Source organism: Trichomonas vaginalis, chromosome II, assembly GCF_026262505.1.
Source record: "Trichomonas vaginalis G3 chromosome II, whole genome shotgun sequence".
Taxonomy (NCBI): domain Eukaryota; phylum Parabasalia; order Trichomonadida; family Trichomonadidae; genus Trichomonas; species Trichomonas vaginalis.
This window is the reverse complement of record NC_067204.1, coordinates 14,197,864-14,215,477: the sequence shown is the minus strand read 5'-3', so window position 1 is coordinate 14,215,477 and position 17,614 is coordinate 14,197,864. Positions and strand designations below refer to the sequence as shown.

The 17,614-nt window shown below is 34.7% G+C and overlaps 5 protein-coding genes and 3 pseudogenes across 8 annotated transcripts, besides 6 other annotated features; 1 reads left to right on the top strand and 7 right to left on the bottom strand.

Moving 5' to 3' along the window:
* Positions 1 to 4,864: part of a mobile genetic element that runs on past the window's edge.
* Positions 397 to 2,233, bottom strand: TVAGG3_0542900 (annotated as a pseudogene). Its single transcript has one exon. A coding segment is annotated over exon 1 (1,837 nt).
* On the bottom strand, positions 2,279 to 2,862 carry TVAGG3_0542890 (annotated as a pseudogene). The gene has a single exon. A coding segment is annotated over exon 1 (584 nt).
* TVAGG3_0542880 (uncharacterized protein) lies at positions 3,915 to 4,433 on the top strand (the record flags this gene model as incomplete). The annotated part of the gene is made up of 1 exon (XM_051237954.1): positions 3,915 to 4,433. The coding sequence occupies one exon, from the start codon at positions 3,915 to 3,917 to the stop codon at positions 4,431 to 4,433; it is 519 nt and encodes a 172-aa protein (XP_051095778.1).
* Positions 4,865 to 6,577: 1,713 nt separating the features above from the next.
* Positions 6,578 to 6,820, bottom strand: TVAGG3_0542860 (serine threonine-protein phosphatase family; the record flags this gene model as incomplete). The annotated part of the gene is made up of 1 exon (XM_051237953.1): positions 6,578 to 6,820. The coding sequence occupies one exon, from the start codon at positions 6,818 to 6,820 to the stop codon at positions 6,578 to 6,580; it is 243 nt and encodes an 80-aa protein (XP_051095777.1).
* A 520-nt stretch (positions 6,821 to 7,340) lies between these two features.
* On the bottom strand, positions 7,341 to 8,159 carry TVAGG3_0542850 (phage tail repeat-like family; the record flags this gene model as incomplete). The annotated part of the gene is made up of 1 exon (XM_051237952.1): positions 7,341 to 8,159. One exon carries the CDS (start codon positions 8,157 to 8,159, stop codon positions 7,341 to 7,343), a length of 819 nt encoding a protein of 272 aa, XP_051095776.1.
* A 116-nt stretch (positions 8,160 to 8,275) lies between these two features.
* Positions 8,276 to 10,048: a mobile genetic element.
* A 176-nt stretch (positions 10,049 to 10,224) lies between these two features.
* TVAGG3_0542830 (uncharacterized protein) lies at positions 10,225 to 11,625 on the bottom strand (the record flags this gene model as incomplete). Its single annotated transcript, XM_051237951.1, has 1 exon — positions 10,225 to 11,625. One exon carries the CDS (start codon positions 11,623 to 11,625, stop codon positions 10,225 to 10,227), a length of 1,401 nt encoding a protein of 466 aa, XP_051095775.1.
* Positions 11,626 to 11,813: 188 nt separating this feature from the next.
* Positions 11,814 to 12,440: a mobile genetic element.
* A 299-nt stretch (positions 12,441 to 12,739) lies between these two features.
* Positions 12,740 to 13,668: a mobile genetic element.
* A 414-nt stretch (positions 13,669 to 14,082) lies between these two features.
* TVAGG3_0542800 lies at positions 14,083 to 14,786 on the bottom strand (annotated as a pseudogene). Its single transcript has one exon. A coding segment is annotated over exon 1 (704 nt).
* Positions 14,083 to 14,882: a mobile genetic element.
* Positions 14,881 to 15,178: a mobile genetic element.
* Positions 15,179 to 15,903: 725 nt separating this feature from the next.
* Positions 15,904 to 17,283, bottom strand: TVAGG3_0542770 (uncharacterized protein; the record flags this gene model as incomplete). Its single annotated transcript, XM_001296239.1, has 1 exon — positions 16,234 to 17,283. The coding sequence occupies one exon, from the start codon at positions 17,281 to 17,283 to the stop codon at positions 16,234 to 16,236; it is 1,050 nt and encodes a 349-aa protein (XP_001296240.1).
* Positions 17,284 to 17,614: the final 331 nt, after the last annotated feature.

Sequence of the window (17,614 nt, the reverse complement as noted above, 5' to 3'; positions counted from 1 at the left end):
CTGCTACTTTTGTTCTTTGTTTTTCAACCTGAAACATTTAATATATGTAAAAATATACTGTTTTAAAAAATGTTTTAAAATGGTATGCAATGTTTTACTTCATGCAATTTTATTTCATGCAATGTTTTATTTCTGTGCCGTCTTCAAGTATGCCCAGTACTTACGCTTGGAGAGGACATGAACTTCGGAAAATACCTTATCTAGCTTAAAACAGCCCATCTTCTCACGACTAAACCCATTTCAATGAGTTTGTTGTATCCTTCTTCGTTCGTCATGAGTGCGTCAATGTTCTCATAGTAAACCACAACTTTGGATTTGACTTCGGAGAAGAATTTGTTGTAGTTGTCAAGGACTGCTTTTGCGAACTGAGGTAAGACCAATGTTCGACAATAGGTTTTAATGTGGTTACTAAGCCACTTTCACCTTCGGTAAATTCGTATTTCAAAACAAAAGGAGAAAACCTTTCAACAAAGTTGTCGACCTTCTCATAATGTTTACTCTTCATCTCTTGAGTTTCTTAATGGAATATCCCCATGTCGAATTCATAAGCAATTTGAGTGTCATTGCAAGTTTGGGGTTTGAAGCTTTCCTAATATCATATAGTTGTTGTATGACTTTTCCAACTGTATAGTTCCTTCCTGGGAACTCACCGTCTTCGTTTGGAATTCCAGTCGGGATATATTGGACGAACCTCATGTACGCAGCGTTAAGTCGACATAGTATATCTTTTCATCTGAGTCGAACTTGTCGCATCCAATCGGACCAGTTCGTGGAAATTCAAGTGAGTCTCTTATCTTCTGAGAAACTTCTCCTGTTATCTCATAAACATCGTCGAAGCAACCTGTTTCATATAAAACCTTCTGACCTAACTCAGATGCTCTCCAATACAATTTGACGTCAATTGGATGTCTCAATGGAAGTTTGTTTATAGCATCTTGAAGTTCTTGCAACCTCATTGGAAGTTCTTCTGGTTCAGGTTGGTATCCGAACAATCCAACTCCTTTTGGAATTGTGTACTTCTTTTGTACTAGAACTTTGTCTGGAACAACTTTTGGTCTTGCTAACAGTGAAAAGTTTGTTTCGTCTTTTGGTACAAAAGTTTCTGTCAGCTTGTCATCTGGAATTGGTTCCAACAAACCTTTCTCGAAAAGAATGTTTACAGCTCTGACAATGTTGCACTTGCCTTTTCCGAACATAAGACTTTCGTTCAACATGAAGTGTTGTGGAAAATTACAATCTTCAACCATGGTAAGTCTTTGTCAACAACATAGTCGTCATGTGAAGAACCTTTCTCAGTCGGAATGTTGACTCGGATATTCACATTTGCCAACGGTGCAATTTTTGACAATTGACCTCTGAGCATGTACCTTGTTTTCACACATGACTCAAGATACTTCATCTTCTCATCTGTAACAAGACCAGAGTTCCTGAGACATGTAAGAATACAAGGTTCATTGACAATTGTTTCAATTGAATTGTAAATTCCATACCTTGTCAAGTCAATGTCAGACTTATTTATGAACGGGAAGTATCCAGCATGTTGTCTGACTGCTTGAGGGTTAGGTTGGTACCATTCGAACTTCACGCTTACAATTCCTTCAATTGCATTCAAAATATCTGAGTCGGAGTCAACCATTTGTTCTCTCTTTGTAGTCTTGAAAGCGTCAAGAAGCATTGCAGCTGTTGTGACATTGCCATGCGCATAGTATATATGACCGTCCAAATCTGTTACGGTTAGTCTGAGATTGTATCCTTTCTTATTTCCATCTTGAATGGCAGCAAGTACACCCATGAAGCCTTCTTTGTTCTTTCCTTCGTCAAAGTTTACTGTAAAGGTTCGACCAGATGTAATTTGACTTCTAACTTCACGGTACTTTTCATATGCATATCTTGTTCTTTCCATGGGAGCATGTGCGTCTTCACCTTTTCCTTTTTTCCTTCTCAAGGGATGCAACTGTTCGTTATGTTTCCAGTAGAACCTGGCAAAGCCGTCGTGTCCTTCAACTTGCGGCTCACTAACATTGAAAGGCAAGTTCATAAGACGTTCTTCTTCTAACCTCTCTAATCTGTTTGGATAGTTTGCGCGTGCTGTTTCCAAGTCCATTTCATAGGTCAGACCAGCCAGTTTGTCATAGACTTTTATGGGTCTTCCCTTCCTATATTTAAACTTCTTTGAAACTTTCCAACCATATCTTTCTAACTCTGCTTTTATTCTAGCAGACCTTCTATCCATTCTATACGGGGGCATTTTTATAAAAATAAAAAAATGTTTTTTCCTTTACTTAACATAACCACCAGCTACCATAAGTCTTTGACGCCAACCCATACCAGCTAATGAAGGTTGACTTGGTTTAGTTTGGAAACTAAACTTTGGTTTTGGTTTATCTTCAGTTTTTGGCTCCCCTTCTTCTATTGGTTTTTCGTCACTTTTCGGTTCCTCTGACTTTACCTCACCTGCAGGAACAGTTGTGTCGTCAACATCTTCATAAATATCATATGCCATTTGTTTTTGTTTTCCTTTCAACTTTTTGTGTTTGTTGTAAAGTTTAGAATATTTCGACTCTAAGTCAATGAGATGTTCTATAATGAACTGTTGGTCAGTGAAGTAAACTTTTCCATCTGTTGTCTCGAAAGCTCCTTCAGACTTCAATATTTTATTTGTGAGAGTCTGTTTCTTTTTTGAGATACTAGCCGTTCCATTTCTATGAAAAGTGACTTTGTAGTTAGGTTTGTATTTCCAGACCTGGCACTTTCTATTATTGAATTTTTCTCTTCATCTGTAAGTTCTTTGACAGGTTTTGACAATGGTTCTGAACTTTTTGTTTGTGGTGTCAAATCTACCGTTTCAACTTCTTCGGTCATTTCATCTCAGTAAAAAATTTTAGTTTGGTTTGTTTTCAAACTGGTTGTTTGTTGTTTTTAAGTCGGTCTAAAACTTCCTGAGGTATAGGAAGAACTTGACAAACACGTTGTGTAACTGCTGGAAGCCGACAAATCCATCTTGAACCCATTTGTCTCAATGCTGTATTGTTCATTTCATCTCAGTAAAAAAATTTACATTCCCCACGTTTGAGGTGGTTGAGGTTGGTTGTTGTTTACCCACTGTTGTGCATGGTTATATCCTCTGTTAAAGAATCTTTCACCTTGGTCCATATAGTGCCCTGCTTGGTTATAGTAGTCATTTGCTTTGTTATAGTAGTTTCCTGCTTCTCTTCCTACATTGTCCATCCATCCTTGAACTTTTCCTCTTGTTTCAGGATTTGGAATAAGATTTGTTGCATCTCGTGCTACCTCCCAACCTTTCTGTACAGTTTGTATAATAGGTTGTGCTTTCTCTTTCAGTATACCTAATGTACTCAAAATCTTCCTTCCAATTCCAAATGCACCTCTGGCTATTGTTCCCACTGCGGGCAAAAATCTGGATGCAACTCCTGCTAATGCGCCAAATAAACCCATTTCTTATAGGGTAAAAAATGACGAATCCAAACAAGGACCCGTATGTTTCTAAGGCAACAAAGAAAGCACTCATGGTAAAAATCTTTAGTTCAACACCAAATGCTTGGTTTATGGATATCTTGGAAAACATTCCGAGGTATAGAGAAGATGGACCACCATACTGGCTAATATTTGTTGGTCAAAACACAAGATACTGTGAAGCCATACCATTATGGTCCAAAAATATTTTAGATGTGAAAACTGCTTTGACAATATTCGTTGACAAATACCATCCAACAAAACTGACATCTGACTGTGAAAGTTCTTTCAAATCAGACGATATTAAAAACTATCTGCGTTCAAAAAATGTAAACCAATATTTCATTGTCGACCAAAACCATTCTGCTCTTGGTGTCATTGACAGTTGTATAAAAATCTTAAGAGACTTAAACCAACCACAAGGTGGTGAAGCAAATGAAATGTCATATGACGACAAATATAGACACTTCTCCATGGCAAAGATGAGACAAGTTTTAAATATTTACAATAGCCGTAAACAAAAAGGTTTGGGAAACCACTCCCCCGAAGAAATGAAAAACAACCCTGACTTAGAGAAAGACTATATATTTAATAGTTTAGTCAAAAGAGACAAACAAGAAAGAATGCCAGGCTTCAAACTTCAGAAAGGTGACAAAGTAAAAATAGAAATACCTAAACGCGACCCATATGAAAATACTATTGACTATGACAACAATGGGAACTCGACAGGTACTCACATTCGTGTTCGTAAAAATAGAAGAAAGTATACAAGAGAATATTATGAAGTTTTAGGCAAACATGGCAAAATGTACAGACTGCAAGCAGAAGATAAAACTACTATTGTCAGACCTCGTTTCAAACTTGTCAAAGTTCAAGGTGGTATACTTTCAAAGACAGTTCCTAACAAATATAAGACAACTCCTGACGAATATGCTAAAGAAGTTGAAAATGACGACTAAGCAATTCTATACCATGCGTAAACTGTCATGTAAGGTGGCATGTATTCTTTACTTTGTCCCGTTGTTTGCGTATATCCTGAAACGAAATGTGTATGGTTTCCATCTCCCTGAGTGTCACCCCAGAAACAATTTATAGCAAACTGAACGTCGTCTTTAACATCATATCCTTTACCTTTTTTCATTGCTGACCAATCCCAAAATTTATGCTTATGCCAACCTGCTTGAGATGTACTTAAATCTATGTAGTGACTGTGTGCAGGTAAATTTTCACCTGAAATCGTTTTACTTCCACCTGTTTCCTTTGAAGAGTTTGCACAATACAAAAACCTGTCGACTATTTGAGTCCAAGTTCCAAAACCAAGTACTACTTCTGGTCTGGTAGAGTTCATTGACGTATAAATAGAACCTATAGGATATACTGTTTGAAGTATTCTGTCTTTAATGTTTGAAGCTCTGTTTTGTCTGCTTTTTTATATAACTTTTCTTCAAGTTCATTTACGTCAGAGATGCTATGTCTATGATATTTTTGTGGGTATGTTCCTTCTGTCCATGCGAAAATACGTTCTTTTGTTGCATCTACATATCCTTTTATCCATGTCGAGTCTGCTTTTGTATTCCTTAACTCTGTAACACCTTTCTCAAGCTCTTTCAACTGTTGTCCATCTTCCATTAAACCTCTGGTATGACTTGAAACCGTTTGTGTCAACATATCTACAGTTTCTTTGTCGGCTTTAAGGTCTAAACACCCTGAAACCCATCCTGTATCGGCTTTAGTTTTTAAAATCTTTGAAGTCCGTTCATGGTACCATTCAACCCTTTCTTTAATTTCATTGTCTTTTTCATCCACATATTCCTTATCTGCCTTCTTATCTAATGCACTAGCCACACATGCTAACTCATCGTTAACATATGTTTTATCTGCTTTCTTTTCAACATCCTCTTTCGTTGCATATGTTGCATCTGCTCTGTCATGTTCTTCTTGAACTTTTTCAATGACATACTCTTTGTCTGCTTTGTTGCCAACATCTGCTTTCAAAAGAAGTTCAGATATAGGTTTCTCGTTTAAAGTTCCTTTTGTTGGATTTACACAGACAGTATGGTTCTTACTGTCTTGAAACAGAAACTCATCTGTCATTGGGTTTATCGTCAGTTTTAAGTTTCCTTCTTTCAATGATCAGATATTAGAATAGTTTGAAAAGTTTGTTGTGTTCTTATTTAGAGCTTGCAAAATGAGTTGTCGGTTGTGTTGTATTTCTCTCATAGACGCTGTTTCTTTCGACATTTTTATTCTAGATAAAAATGCTTCCAATAGAAAAGAAAATTCAAGAGTTGCTTACGACTAACCATTAGATGAACTTTTACGAATGTCGGTCAAAAGTTTGAGACAGAGACCGTAAATGAAGGCTATCGTTTTGACTACCCCTTAAGATGGTTAAGAGACCCATCCGTCACAAAAGCTATTGGCTTTCGTAGAATGAAGTTCATTCAGAAGCCATACATGGTTTCCATTTTACGGTCGCTTTTGAAAATTCGATACTATAACAAGAGAAACGTACGTATGAGAAATTTGAACAGGGAAAACTTTTACAAGTGAATTTGCTTGTAAACTTAGAAACAACTCTTCAAGCTTTTCAAGAAAAAATAAACGATATCTATCTCGAATATGCAAAACAGTACAACATTGACGAAGGAGAGTACCATCTCGATATTATATATGACAGGAAAAATGCAACTGTTAAAATCAATAGAATAGAAGACTTTGGAGAAGACGTTTATATTTCTACAAAATATAACAACTTGGCATGGTATAGATTTTTGAGGATGTTAAATCAGCCTGCAGAATATCCAGTACACCCGAACTTTTATGAAGTCGAAAACCCTAATGGAACATATGAAAATGTTTTCGACTCAGATGCTATTATAGTTCATGCTTCATTTTCTGGCGCACAAAACTCTTTTTTATGCTTGGCAAATGACTTTTACGAAAAACCTACAAAGCTATATGAACCACCGAGTGGAAGTATTTCAGACTTTCAAGTATGGTTTACTACAGATGGAAGAAAGAGAATAGTTCCATTATACCACGCGTTTTACTTAGAACTTAGTTTCATATACAACTACTATCGAACGGTAAAAATATAATTTTAATACGGTTGAGGTGTTGGATTTGGTTGCCAACTAGACTGTGGTGCAGGTTCAGGCTGTTGTATAACAGGAGCTTGTTCTTCTGGTTCAGGGTCTTTAGGTATAATACCAACGAACTGACCTACTCTTTTACCAATATTTTTGACTCCGTTCCAAATTCCTCTTCCGACAGATTTTATTCCATTCCATATACCTCTTCCAACATTTCGAAAGAAGTTTCCTATTCTTCCAAAGAAACCCATTTTACTATATGTAAAAATCTAATGTCCGCCTAGTCTCTTACGTTTCCTGTTGAGTTCCATAGCATTCTTTAACTGGAGCTCATACATTCTATTTCTCCTCTGGTAGAAAACATACTCTGGGTCAACTCCTGTGTTCGCGTCATCTGCATAGAGTTGTTTATATCCCACTTCAGGGTTTGTATAAAACTCTTTCCATCTCATATTTGCATACCATGGTGGTAAGCCTAACGCAGCGTCATTTGACATGGCAGTTTGCATTTGTACATCTGTTGGCACTTGACCATAGTTTGCCATTGCAGTTTGTATTCTAACTTCATTTGGAATATTCTCTGGGTTTGGTTGTCCAGGTTGCTGCGCATTCGCTAAGTTCTGTGCGTCCATTTAATATTAGATAAAAATATCTCTTACGAGTACATATACTGAACATTTGCAGGCATTGGTTCATCTTCATATTCTCTATATCTTTCTGCCACGTCAAATAAGTAAATGACACAATGGAAAAAACCTAAAACAAGTAGTCCTATTTCAAACCACATTTACTTACTAGTAAAATTTCTTTGTTATGACACTTTCTCCAGTTTATAGGACCTCTCTCATATTCTATCTTATCGTATCTAAACTCATAGTCATGTATGTCCTCTAACCATCTCATAACGGTTTCCAAACCACTTTTATCGGATGTAAAGTAAAAGCATGGACAGTTATGTAAAACGTCTAAAGTTTCTAAAGAGTCTCTCAAAGTCCAGTCTACTTGGTATTGAAAATCCCATGTGTTATAGAACGGCGGGTCCACTATAAAGAAAACATTTTCCTTGTCTTTATATTTTTCATACAACTCTGTCCAATGACATCTCACAAACTCTATACCCTCAATATATTTTTCTATGTCCTCTTTGAAAACATTTGTATAGTTAAGATATAAAACTTTTGACATAAGTGTTTCAATGTCATGAACTCTTATAGAACCACTATACAATAGTCTAGAAGATATACTATCCCAGTCAATATACTCTGCTTTTTTCAAAACCTCTCTGACAGTATTTTTCTTATCTAATGGTATACGTTCCATCTTACCTATAGGTATCTTTTCTTTCAACTCACTCAATATTTTGTTTGTGTCTGGAATATGTTTGAGACGGTTCATATAGTTGTCGAAGTCATTGCATATAATCTTTGAGTTTGGGAATACGGTATGGCACAAATGAGATATATAGAAACTTCCACCGAACAAATCTACAAATGTTAGACCATTCGGTAGTTTCTTAAGTTCTCTCAATAGAATATCTTTACATCTACTCTTATTTCCAAAGAAGGGTAGTGGTGGTTTTGTAAAATTCATTTTATATATATAATAAAAATGTTTTTTCCTGAAAAGTGACAGAAAAGTGACGGGGGCTAGAGGGCACGAAGTGCCTGGAAGCCCCACTACCTTTTTTTTTTTTTTTTTTTTTTTTTAATTCATTAATTTCTAACATATACGTATCTAACAATTCATTTGGAATTTCAAACGATCTTAAATATGTAATTGAATTTTGTATCTTCTCATTTATTTGAGAAAGTTTTTCTTCAGCATTTTCAATAAAAATCTTAATGGATTCAAATTGGCTTCTTGATTCTGAACAAAATTTAATACTTGGTATAAACGTGATTGAACTTCTCTTTTCAATTTTGTTTTATAATCTGTCAATCGAGGCTCGCGAATTCTAATTGAAGGAATAAAACCTGTTTGAAGTAAATCGTTTTTAATACGATAAAGTAATTGGGTGCAACTTCTTCTAAAAGATTTTTGACAAAAACATCAATTCTTTGATTTTTAACGCAGCCAAAATCGTGATATTTTATCTTTTTAAATAAAGATTCAGAAACGTTATTCACAACGGTTAATTCATTTGGTCTGGCAGCGGCTATCCACATCATAGCCAACAATTCCTTATACAAAATTCAAAAACTTGGGTGCAATCAGAACTGATTGCACCCAAGTTTTTGAACTTTCTTGAGGGAATTAAAGGGTGAGAGATTTATAGTCTATCTATATATCTCCCACCCTCTAATTCCCTCCCTGACAGCGGGAAATTTTGTCTGAATGTTAAACTATTCAGACAAAGTTTCCCACTGTTTGCGAAGGAATTGTTGGCTATGATGTACTGATTCATGATCAGTACATCATAGCCAACAATTCCTTATATAAAGTTCAAAAACTTGGGTGCAATCAGTTCTGATTGCACCCAAGTTTTTGAACTTTCTTGAGGGAATGGAAGAGTAAGAGGTATACATTATGAATATATACCTCTTACCCTTCCATTCCCTCTCTGACAGCGGGAAACTTTGTCTGAATGTTAAACTATTCAGACAAAGTTTCCCGCTGTCAGCGAAAGAATTGTTCCATCTGGTGCATAGAGTGTGAATCTATGCACCAAATGGAGCAAGTCCCTCGCGAAATTGCCCAAACTTGCGTCGCATTTCAAAGATTGCGACCCAAATTTTGGCGATTTCTAGTAGAGATGGAGTATTTTGAGTCACTGACCTATATGCAGTGGCTCAAAGGGCTCCATCTCTACTTTGAAGCAAGGAAACTTTCCTCGAAATTTTGATAATTTGAAGAAAGTTTTCAAGCAATTAACAAAGGATTACTCGCTATGAGGTAAAAATTCTAGATTTTCACCTCATAGCGAGAGCTTCCCTTTCATTGCTTGAAAACTTTCCCCAGCTTCAAAATTGGGGAAAGGGCTGTAAAGTCGACTCCGATACCAGCAGGTACCAGAGTATTTAAAAGAGAAGCCCTCGTACGAGTTTCTATGAAGACCTTCTCATTCAAGAAGATCTTAATAGAAAATCGTACGAGGGCATTGGAAACTCGCGTCTGGTACATGTTGGTACCAGAGTGTTTGAGATTTGAAGACTCTGGTACTAACATGTACCAGAATTTATGATGAATTTAAGATGGACCATTATAAAATGGTAGCGGTTTGTTTCAAAAAATTTTAGATGAGATTTGCATAGATATAGATTATAGGATTTATACATATGAAAAATAATATATAAAAATATAATTTTGAGATAATTATGTAAATAATATTTTAAATATTTGAATTTGAGGTATAATTTTATAGTAAAATATATTATAAAGAGTATTTATATAAATATTGTAAAATAATATAAGTAATAAAAATTGAGACCCCCTCCCTGTTTTTGATGTTTTGTCACTTTTTCGGTAATTCTTATTGTTTCTTCTGTATCACGTGAATTTACATTAACTTGAACATTCTGTAATATTTTACTTTTGTCCTGGTTAACACTGTATCCAAATGTTACTTCTCCTTTTGCACTCGTTGTTGGTCTATACCTCATCTTTTTATTTGATTGTGATTAAAAAAATATAATTATTAAATCATTTAATTAAGTTTTTAATACTCGTAATAAGCTTGTGGATGGATATTTGATGGGGGAGCTGGTTCATCATCTTCATTAAAAGCTTCATTTTCAAGTTGTCTTGCCCTTGCTTCATCCCAACTATCAGCATCATCACCATTTCTATAATTGTTAACATCTGCTGTTAATGGAACTTCTTCAAACTGTTGTCTTGGTCGTGGTGGTGGTGCAGCTTGTCTTGCAGGAAGTGGAGCCATTTGTCTTGGAACACTCATTTGCCCTGGTGATGGGGGCATTGGAAGTTCTTGTTTGACACGTTTACGTTGTGGAACAGCTACGCCGGATGGACTTACAACACCTGGCATGTAATATTGTGAAATACGTCCAATGAAATCAACACCTGTATTAAATGAGAATTTCTGATTAGAACCAACGACTTTAGCAGCATAGTTAAGAGCAGCCATGCAAACATTTACAATTTGATCTCTATTTGCTGATCTAAAGTTATTGACAAGATTCATAACAACTTGCTGAGCAGCATTCTTAAATGTCTTTGAACTCTCAAATGATTTCCTTCTTCTTTCAGCCTTTTCGGCAACTTCATCCTTTGATCCACCTCTTGTTCCGATTTCATTTTGCGCCTCTATCTTGAAACTGTTCATACCATATTCCCTATTTAATGATCTATAAACAGCTAATTTAACAAGAGCTAAATATGCTAGATTTCCACCTTGAGATTTAGACTTCGCTTTATTAAATGCTTTCGCTTTCTTAATTTCTGATGGATCCTTTGGGTTCTTTTGCCATCCATAACTTGCAAATAGTTTTTCAACTAAGCTTTTATTTGCATCACAAGTAGCTTTATAAATTGCATCATTAAAGAATTTCTTTGCTGAAACATCTTTTGTATTCTGAAGTGCTTCACCTAAACGACCTGGTAACGGATTTGCATAAGCTGGATTACCAGTATCATCATCAGTAACAGTTAAGTATTTCTCTTTGAAATCTTGGAATGAATTTCCATCTTCTTGTCTTTGTTTCTTATCTGGTATCATCGTGTGATAAGCTCTTCTTTTACCATAGTCTGAATTCGTTAATCTCCAACCATTAATGACTTTCAAATTACCTTTTGAATCTGTGACGAAAACTTCTGGAATACCATCTGGTTTACCATTTGGACCAGTAATATCAAGTTCATGGGCTTGCCAGTTTTTACCATGACGTGCTGCATATGCTTGAGCTTCAGGTAATGTAATTGCATCATCAACACGAGCAAAACCTTTATGAAGACTTGCAGCAATATTAACTAAATCATCAGCACCAGGACCAAATCTGAATTGTCTATTATAGTTTGGTAGAGCTGGATCATATTTCTTACTACTGAGAGGTAATTGACCAGGTTTCATTTGAGTTTGTTCGAATGGTGAGAAATTCATTCTAAAATTTGAATGCCCTGAATTAGCAGCTGCTGGTCTAACTTTTACAGGATTAATTAATCCACTTAATGCATTTGAATCAACTGTTGTCATTTTGTAAAGAATAAAAAAATTAAAATTAATTAATATTATTGTACAAACTTGACATCACCTTTTACAAGATCGACAACTAATTTTCCGTGTTCACCTAATTGTTGATATTGATAATATAGCTCATTAATAGTCATTGGTAAATTTACTTGATATAACATCACATTCAATTGTTGTCTGCTAAAACCTGAAAATATAAATAATGTTGACAAGTTTGATTTAATATTCGTACTTAATGCTTTAAAGAATTGAACTGCTAAGAAGAAACTACATTGTATATGACGGCATTATGTAAGCCATTTATTGAATTTAGAATTTGGTTTTTCAATTAAAGACGATTTGACAGCATCATCAAGAAATATGAGTGTATGTAAGAAATGTTTAGAATAGTCGGAAATCTGTAATGTTTCAAACATTTCCATAGTTTGTTTATCAACTATTCGATTTTCTAAATGTTCTTTTTTCACTAGATTATACAATTCTTTAAATAATAAAACTTCATGAATAAAGGCTTCAGCTTCTTCATGTGATTTATAAACAATTGGAACATTAATTAAATTCTTTAATGATTCAAAAGTTGAATCCGAAGGAGTGCCTGAACGATTAATATAAATTAACAAATGACAATATGGGTCATTTTGTGATATTTTAATTATTTCTTTAATTATTGCCAATGTTTTTCCTTTAAATTGTTTTCCAATTGCCGCTGTTATTGCATTATAGTATGAATCTGTTCTTGGTATCTTTTGCAATATTTCTCTTTCTAAACCATTTCTATTTCTATTTAAACTTTCCTGAATACAGTTATCAATATAACAATCATATTGTTCATCAGAATTTAATTCTGGTTCAAAATAATCGTCATCAAACATATTTAATTAAATTTTTATTATTATGTAATGCATGAAAATTCGGTTCAATTCATTTTTGACACTTTACATATCGGATGTATTATCTAAGAATTATATTATAAAATAATAATTTTGTGTTTTATAAGTTTATTTGTATAAATTGATTCAAAAGAATGGAAAGACAAGAAGTGGATCTGCCAAATGAAAATCAGATTTATATTACGGCATATCTTGAATATTCTATTGGCAAAAAGACAGCAGACCAAGTTGCAAAAGATTTGCACATAGGTAGAAAAAAAATTATTATTAAAATGGCAAGAACTTGGTTTAAATCCAAAAAAGCTCGGAAGACCAGAAACTCCTCTTAGAACAGATTTGTTCCCAACCATTCACGAAATAAAAGCTAAGTACAATCTAGGTTATAAAAAGTTTTAGAGAGTTACATACATGATGACACAGTTTCATTTCACGATATGCTTAAATTATACGAAAAAGAGAATCTTTTCAAATTTCGGCGAGATCCAGAAAAAATTGATGAACATCCAAATCAGTATGTTTCCCAATACGTAAATCAGCAATGGCATACTGATTTAAAAAGCTTCAAAGAAGAGACAAATGGTACCAAGCATACTTATCATTTAATTGCCTTTATCGATGACAGATCTCGTTTTTGTATTTATTACGAAATTCTTCCCGATAAAACAATGAAATCAACTTCAAAAGCTTTACAAAATGCTATCGACTCTATCAAAATTATTCCATACGAACTTTTGACAGATAATGGTTGCGAATTTACAGGAAAGGACTTCAAAAACGTTCTTCAAGTAAATGGCATTCAACACCATCGGACAGAACCTTACACACCACAGTTAAATGGTAAAATAGAACGTTTTTGGCAAACAATCTTTTCGGCTCGCCCAGATTTTATCGAAATAAGAGAATTTTTACCTCACGCAATAGAAGAATACAACACAGTATGGGTTCATACAGCTCTTAAAGATCTTTTCGGTGGAAAACCTACTCCAAAATCAATTTGTGACCAGGGTCCTAAATGGACAAAGGACTTAAACCCAAAACCTGAGTTCGAAATACAGCCTCGTAACTAAAAATAAAGTAAAAATACGAATAAACATTTTATTATAATTTAAATAATTTTTTTATTCATAAAGTAATACGATATATAGCAAAGCTCTGTAAGGATATTCTGATGCTGAGAGTTTAAGAACTTTAAATTACGTATAGAAAAAAATCATTTAATATTTTGTAACATTTTTTAAATTGATAGATAGTTAGATTTTGTAGGGGAAGGTAAGATTCTTTGTGGTAATAATGGTCGTTGAAATTAAAATGAATGTAAGATTTGTGGAGAAATTGTATAAATTTACATAGTGTTAGATTCAGAATAGGAGCATATGAGCCAGTGATTGTGTCTAATGTTTTTAAGGTGCTAATTGGAAGTAGAAAAGAAAAAAAATTGTTGCAATAACATCATATTGCAAAAAAGTTTTTAAAATATGATGATGCCATTCACGCCCCAAAAAACCGACAACATCATCATTGGTGTGTCAATTTTTTTCTTCGGGAATGTTTGCGGATTTTCATCCTTCGGGATCCACATGATTTTGGCTCCTGTTGCATATTGAAACCAAGATTCGTCCCCTGTTACTAAAAAGCGAAACTTCTTGGATTGATACGCACCCAATATAGAGAGGAGCTCTTTCGAAGATTGGACTCTAGATTTTTTTTGAACTGAATTAAGGTTGTGCGGAACCCAACGTGTATACGCTAGTTTGTAGTTCAAATAATTGTGCAGATAATAACTGACTGTTGTACGTGGTATCTTTGTCATCTCCTCTATCCTTCTGAGTGATGCTCTTGGGTCTTCATCTAGCGCTTGAAGAATTGCTTTGATTTTTCTTTGATCCGGCGATTTTTTGTCAATTTTTATGATTGGCGCCTTTTTGTTCATGAAGTGATACATCCTAACATGATACGTTACAGTGGAATAGCTAGGAGCATCCATACCGAAGCATTTTACCAATGTCTCGTAGATTTTTTTACAGTCTTTGCATTTTTTTGCAAGAGCGAGGATGTTTTCTTTATGATTCATTAAAAAATGAAAAAAATCCCGCCAAAATTTCCCGCGAAACCGCCTCTTGTCTCAAAATTCATTTTATATCCCGGCATGGCGCCAAAATACAACATACTCATCATATACATATATTCATATTTTTTATTATATATTTATAATCAGCATATATCTCCTTTAATAGTCTCATATAGAGCGCTGTGCTAAACGCACCTTTGGACACCCTATATCATAAAGAGCAATTCCTTCAATTAAACGCAAAAACTTTGGTGCAAGCGTTGCTGATTGCACCAAAGTTTTCGAACTTTCCCGAGGGAATTGGAGGGTGAGAGATACATAGTCTATCTATGTACCTCCCACCCTCCAAATCCCACTCTAAATGGGAGAAACTTTGTTCGCATGTTATCTTATTCAAACAAAGTTTCTCCCATTTAGAGAAGGAATAGAAGCCTACCAGGCACTGATATATAATCAGTGCTTTGTAGGCTCCTATTCCTAATAAAAATTTGAAAACTTTGGAGCATTTGATTATTGTATTTTGTCAAGAGAAATTCAACCCTGCGAAGTGCCAGTTCTAGACTGGTGCCTCGCAGGGTTTAATTTCTCATATTGGTAGATTTTGATGTTTTTATATTAACAAAAACAAATGAAAAAGATTTGCTTATATAAGAGGAAACTCTCTATCAGAGGTGCTGAATTCAGGCATTCGCATCTGATAGAGAGTTTCCTTTTATATAAGCAAATATAAAAGAATCTATTCTTTTTTGGAGCGTATTTTCAAATATTGAATACTTATGAAAAGTGTTTTTCCTAAAAATTTAATATAATGCTTAGCACAATATATAAAATTAAAATATCTATAATTATTTTCTATATCACACTTTTCATTACACCTTGAAAAGTCTTCTCAAACTCTATTTTTAATTATTTTTTAGATATATCTCAAGTGTGATTATTCAAAAACTCATATAGACTATATTTATTTTTTTCATTCAAAAAATTATATGAGAATCTCAAATTAACTTTCAAATTTTTTATTTTAAAAACATATTAATAATCATATTTTAAGATACTTTTTCGCCCAAAAAATAATCGTACTTCCTCGACGATTAATAGGCTCTCAATTTCTATCGTTGACACTATTTAGCATGCAACAAAATTATTATTTAAATTAAAAAAATTAAAAAGATAATAAAAAATTAAAATTGTTTATTCTTAAATTCTTAAATTATTTTTGTTCCTTCTTGGAATGTTTTTTGTATCTTCTTTCCATCATTTCTTGATACTGATGTCTATATTTTCTTCTGAAATCATCATACATGTGCTGGTAGTGTTGTTCAAAGATCTGATTAACATCAATTGTTTTGTGTTTCTTCAACTGATCAAGCATGAACCTTGAAGCGTTTTCATGAGCTTGTCTGAGAATACCCCTGCAGTCCTCTTGTAACCTGAATAACTCTTCATTTACAGGTGTCCTCTCTAGGAAATTTTCAAGGGAATCTGTTGTGAATTCATCTCCGTATACAGCGTTAACGAATTTGTAATGGTTCTGATCAATCTTCGTGAGAAAACCTTCTATTATTTCACCATCTTCAACATAGAGACAGTAACATGCTTCTCGGTCTTTGTGTCCAGATGTTTTCCTTGACTTAAATCATGAAATGTATCCTTGTAGAGCTTCTGAATTTCTGGAGTGTTATCGAGAAGAAGTCTGATCATCACTGTAATGAGTTCGTGTTCCAAGTATTCCTTCATTGCGGTACGTGTATTGTCAAAAATCTCCACTGTGAAGAACCTTAATATGATGTACATCCAATTGAAACCTCTTGAACGCACGTATGAGTAAGCAGCATTGTATTCTTCTCTTGTGAACATGTCGATCTGAAACTGACCCTTAATAGTATTGTGAGCAATTCTTTCTTTTTCTTCGCGAGAGTGTAATGTTTCTTCGTAATCGAGTGTTCCTTCTTCATCAATTGTTTCGTAACTCTTTGATGCTGCTGCTTTGAAAGATTTGATCTTCATTGATTCAACTAACGCTGGTGTGTTCTCCTCTGCAAGATCTTCCAACTTCTTCTCGATCTGGTAATAGAAAGCATCGAAGACTGCTTCTCTGTCTGACGGTGGAATCATTTGTAGGACCATCTGTTCTTTCTCTGGACTCCTTTGACATGAACTTAGTATTTCTAACATATTGATCGCCCTGTACAAGTTCCTTTGTTCATCATCACTGTAACCACCGTATACTTCTTCTAGCATTGATTCCTTCTTAGCATAGAATTGTAAATTCTGCGATAGTAGTTCCTTCTTTTCTCGGGCTAAATGATGAAATATATGCTTTGATGAAGCTTCTAATCTCGATGCTGTCCTTTCTTGCTCTTCTTCTGGTTCAATTGGTAGAGGTCTTTCTCTGAGCTTTTCTTCTGGTTCAATTGGTAGAGGTCTTTCTCTGAGCTTTTCTTCGAGATCTTTGAGTTCCTGCTCTTCTTCCATTTCTGAATCAAGTGTGTGTGGTGTCTCATCTACGTCCAAATTGTTTACAAATTTCCTGGGCATTGTGAGCCTGATTCTTCTCTGATCGTCTGTGGGTTCGATGGTTCCTTCTTCACCCTGATCATTCGTGGTCATGACTGGGTCTGTCTTCTTGGCTAAATTTTCATGGGGGTTGCACTATGGCTTAAAATACCTTCCCCACTACTAGTACCGCACGCGAGTGCTTCTTGCATTATGTAGAAATGAAGTGACCTCTCAATTTTTTTCTGGGGTTGCGATGTCAGTGAGCATGTCACAATTGCCTTTCAATTTTTGGGAGTCTAAAATGGCATTTCGCGCTTTTTGGCGGGATTTTTTAAATTTCATGAATGTTGCTTTGGTTTCTTCATAAGGGGGTATGCATTTTGCTTTAGAAAATATGTGATACATTGCTGAGAAACGGGCTGAAATCATCGATTTTTGTGAA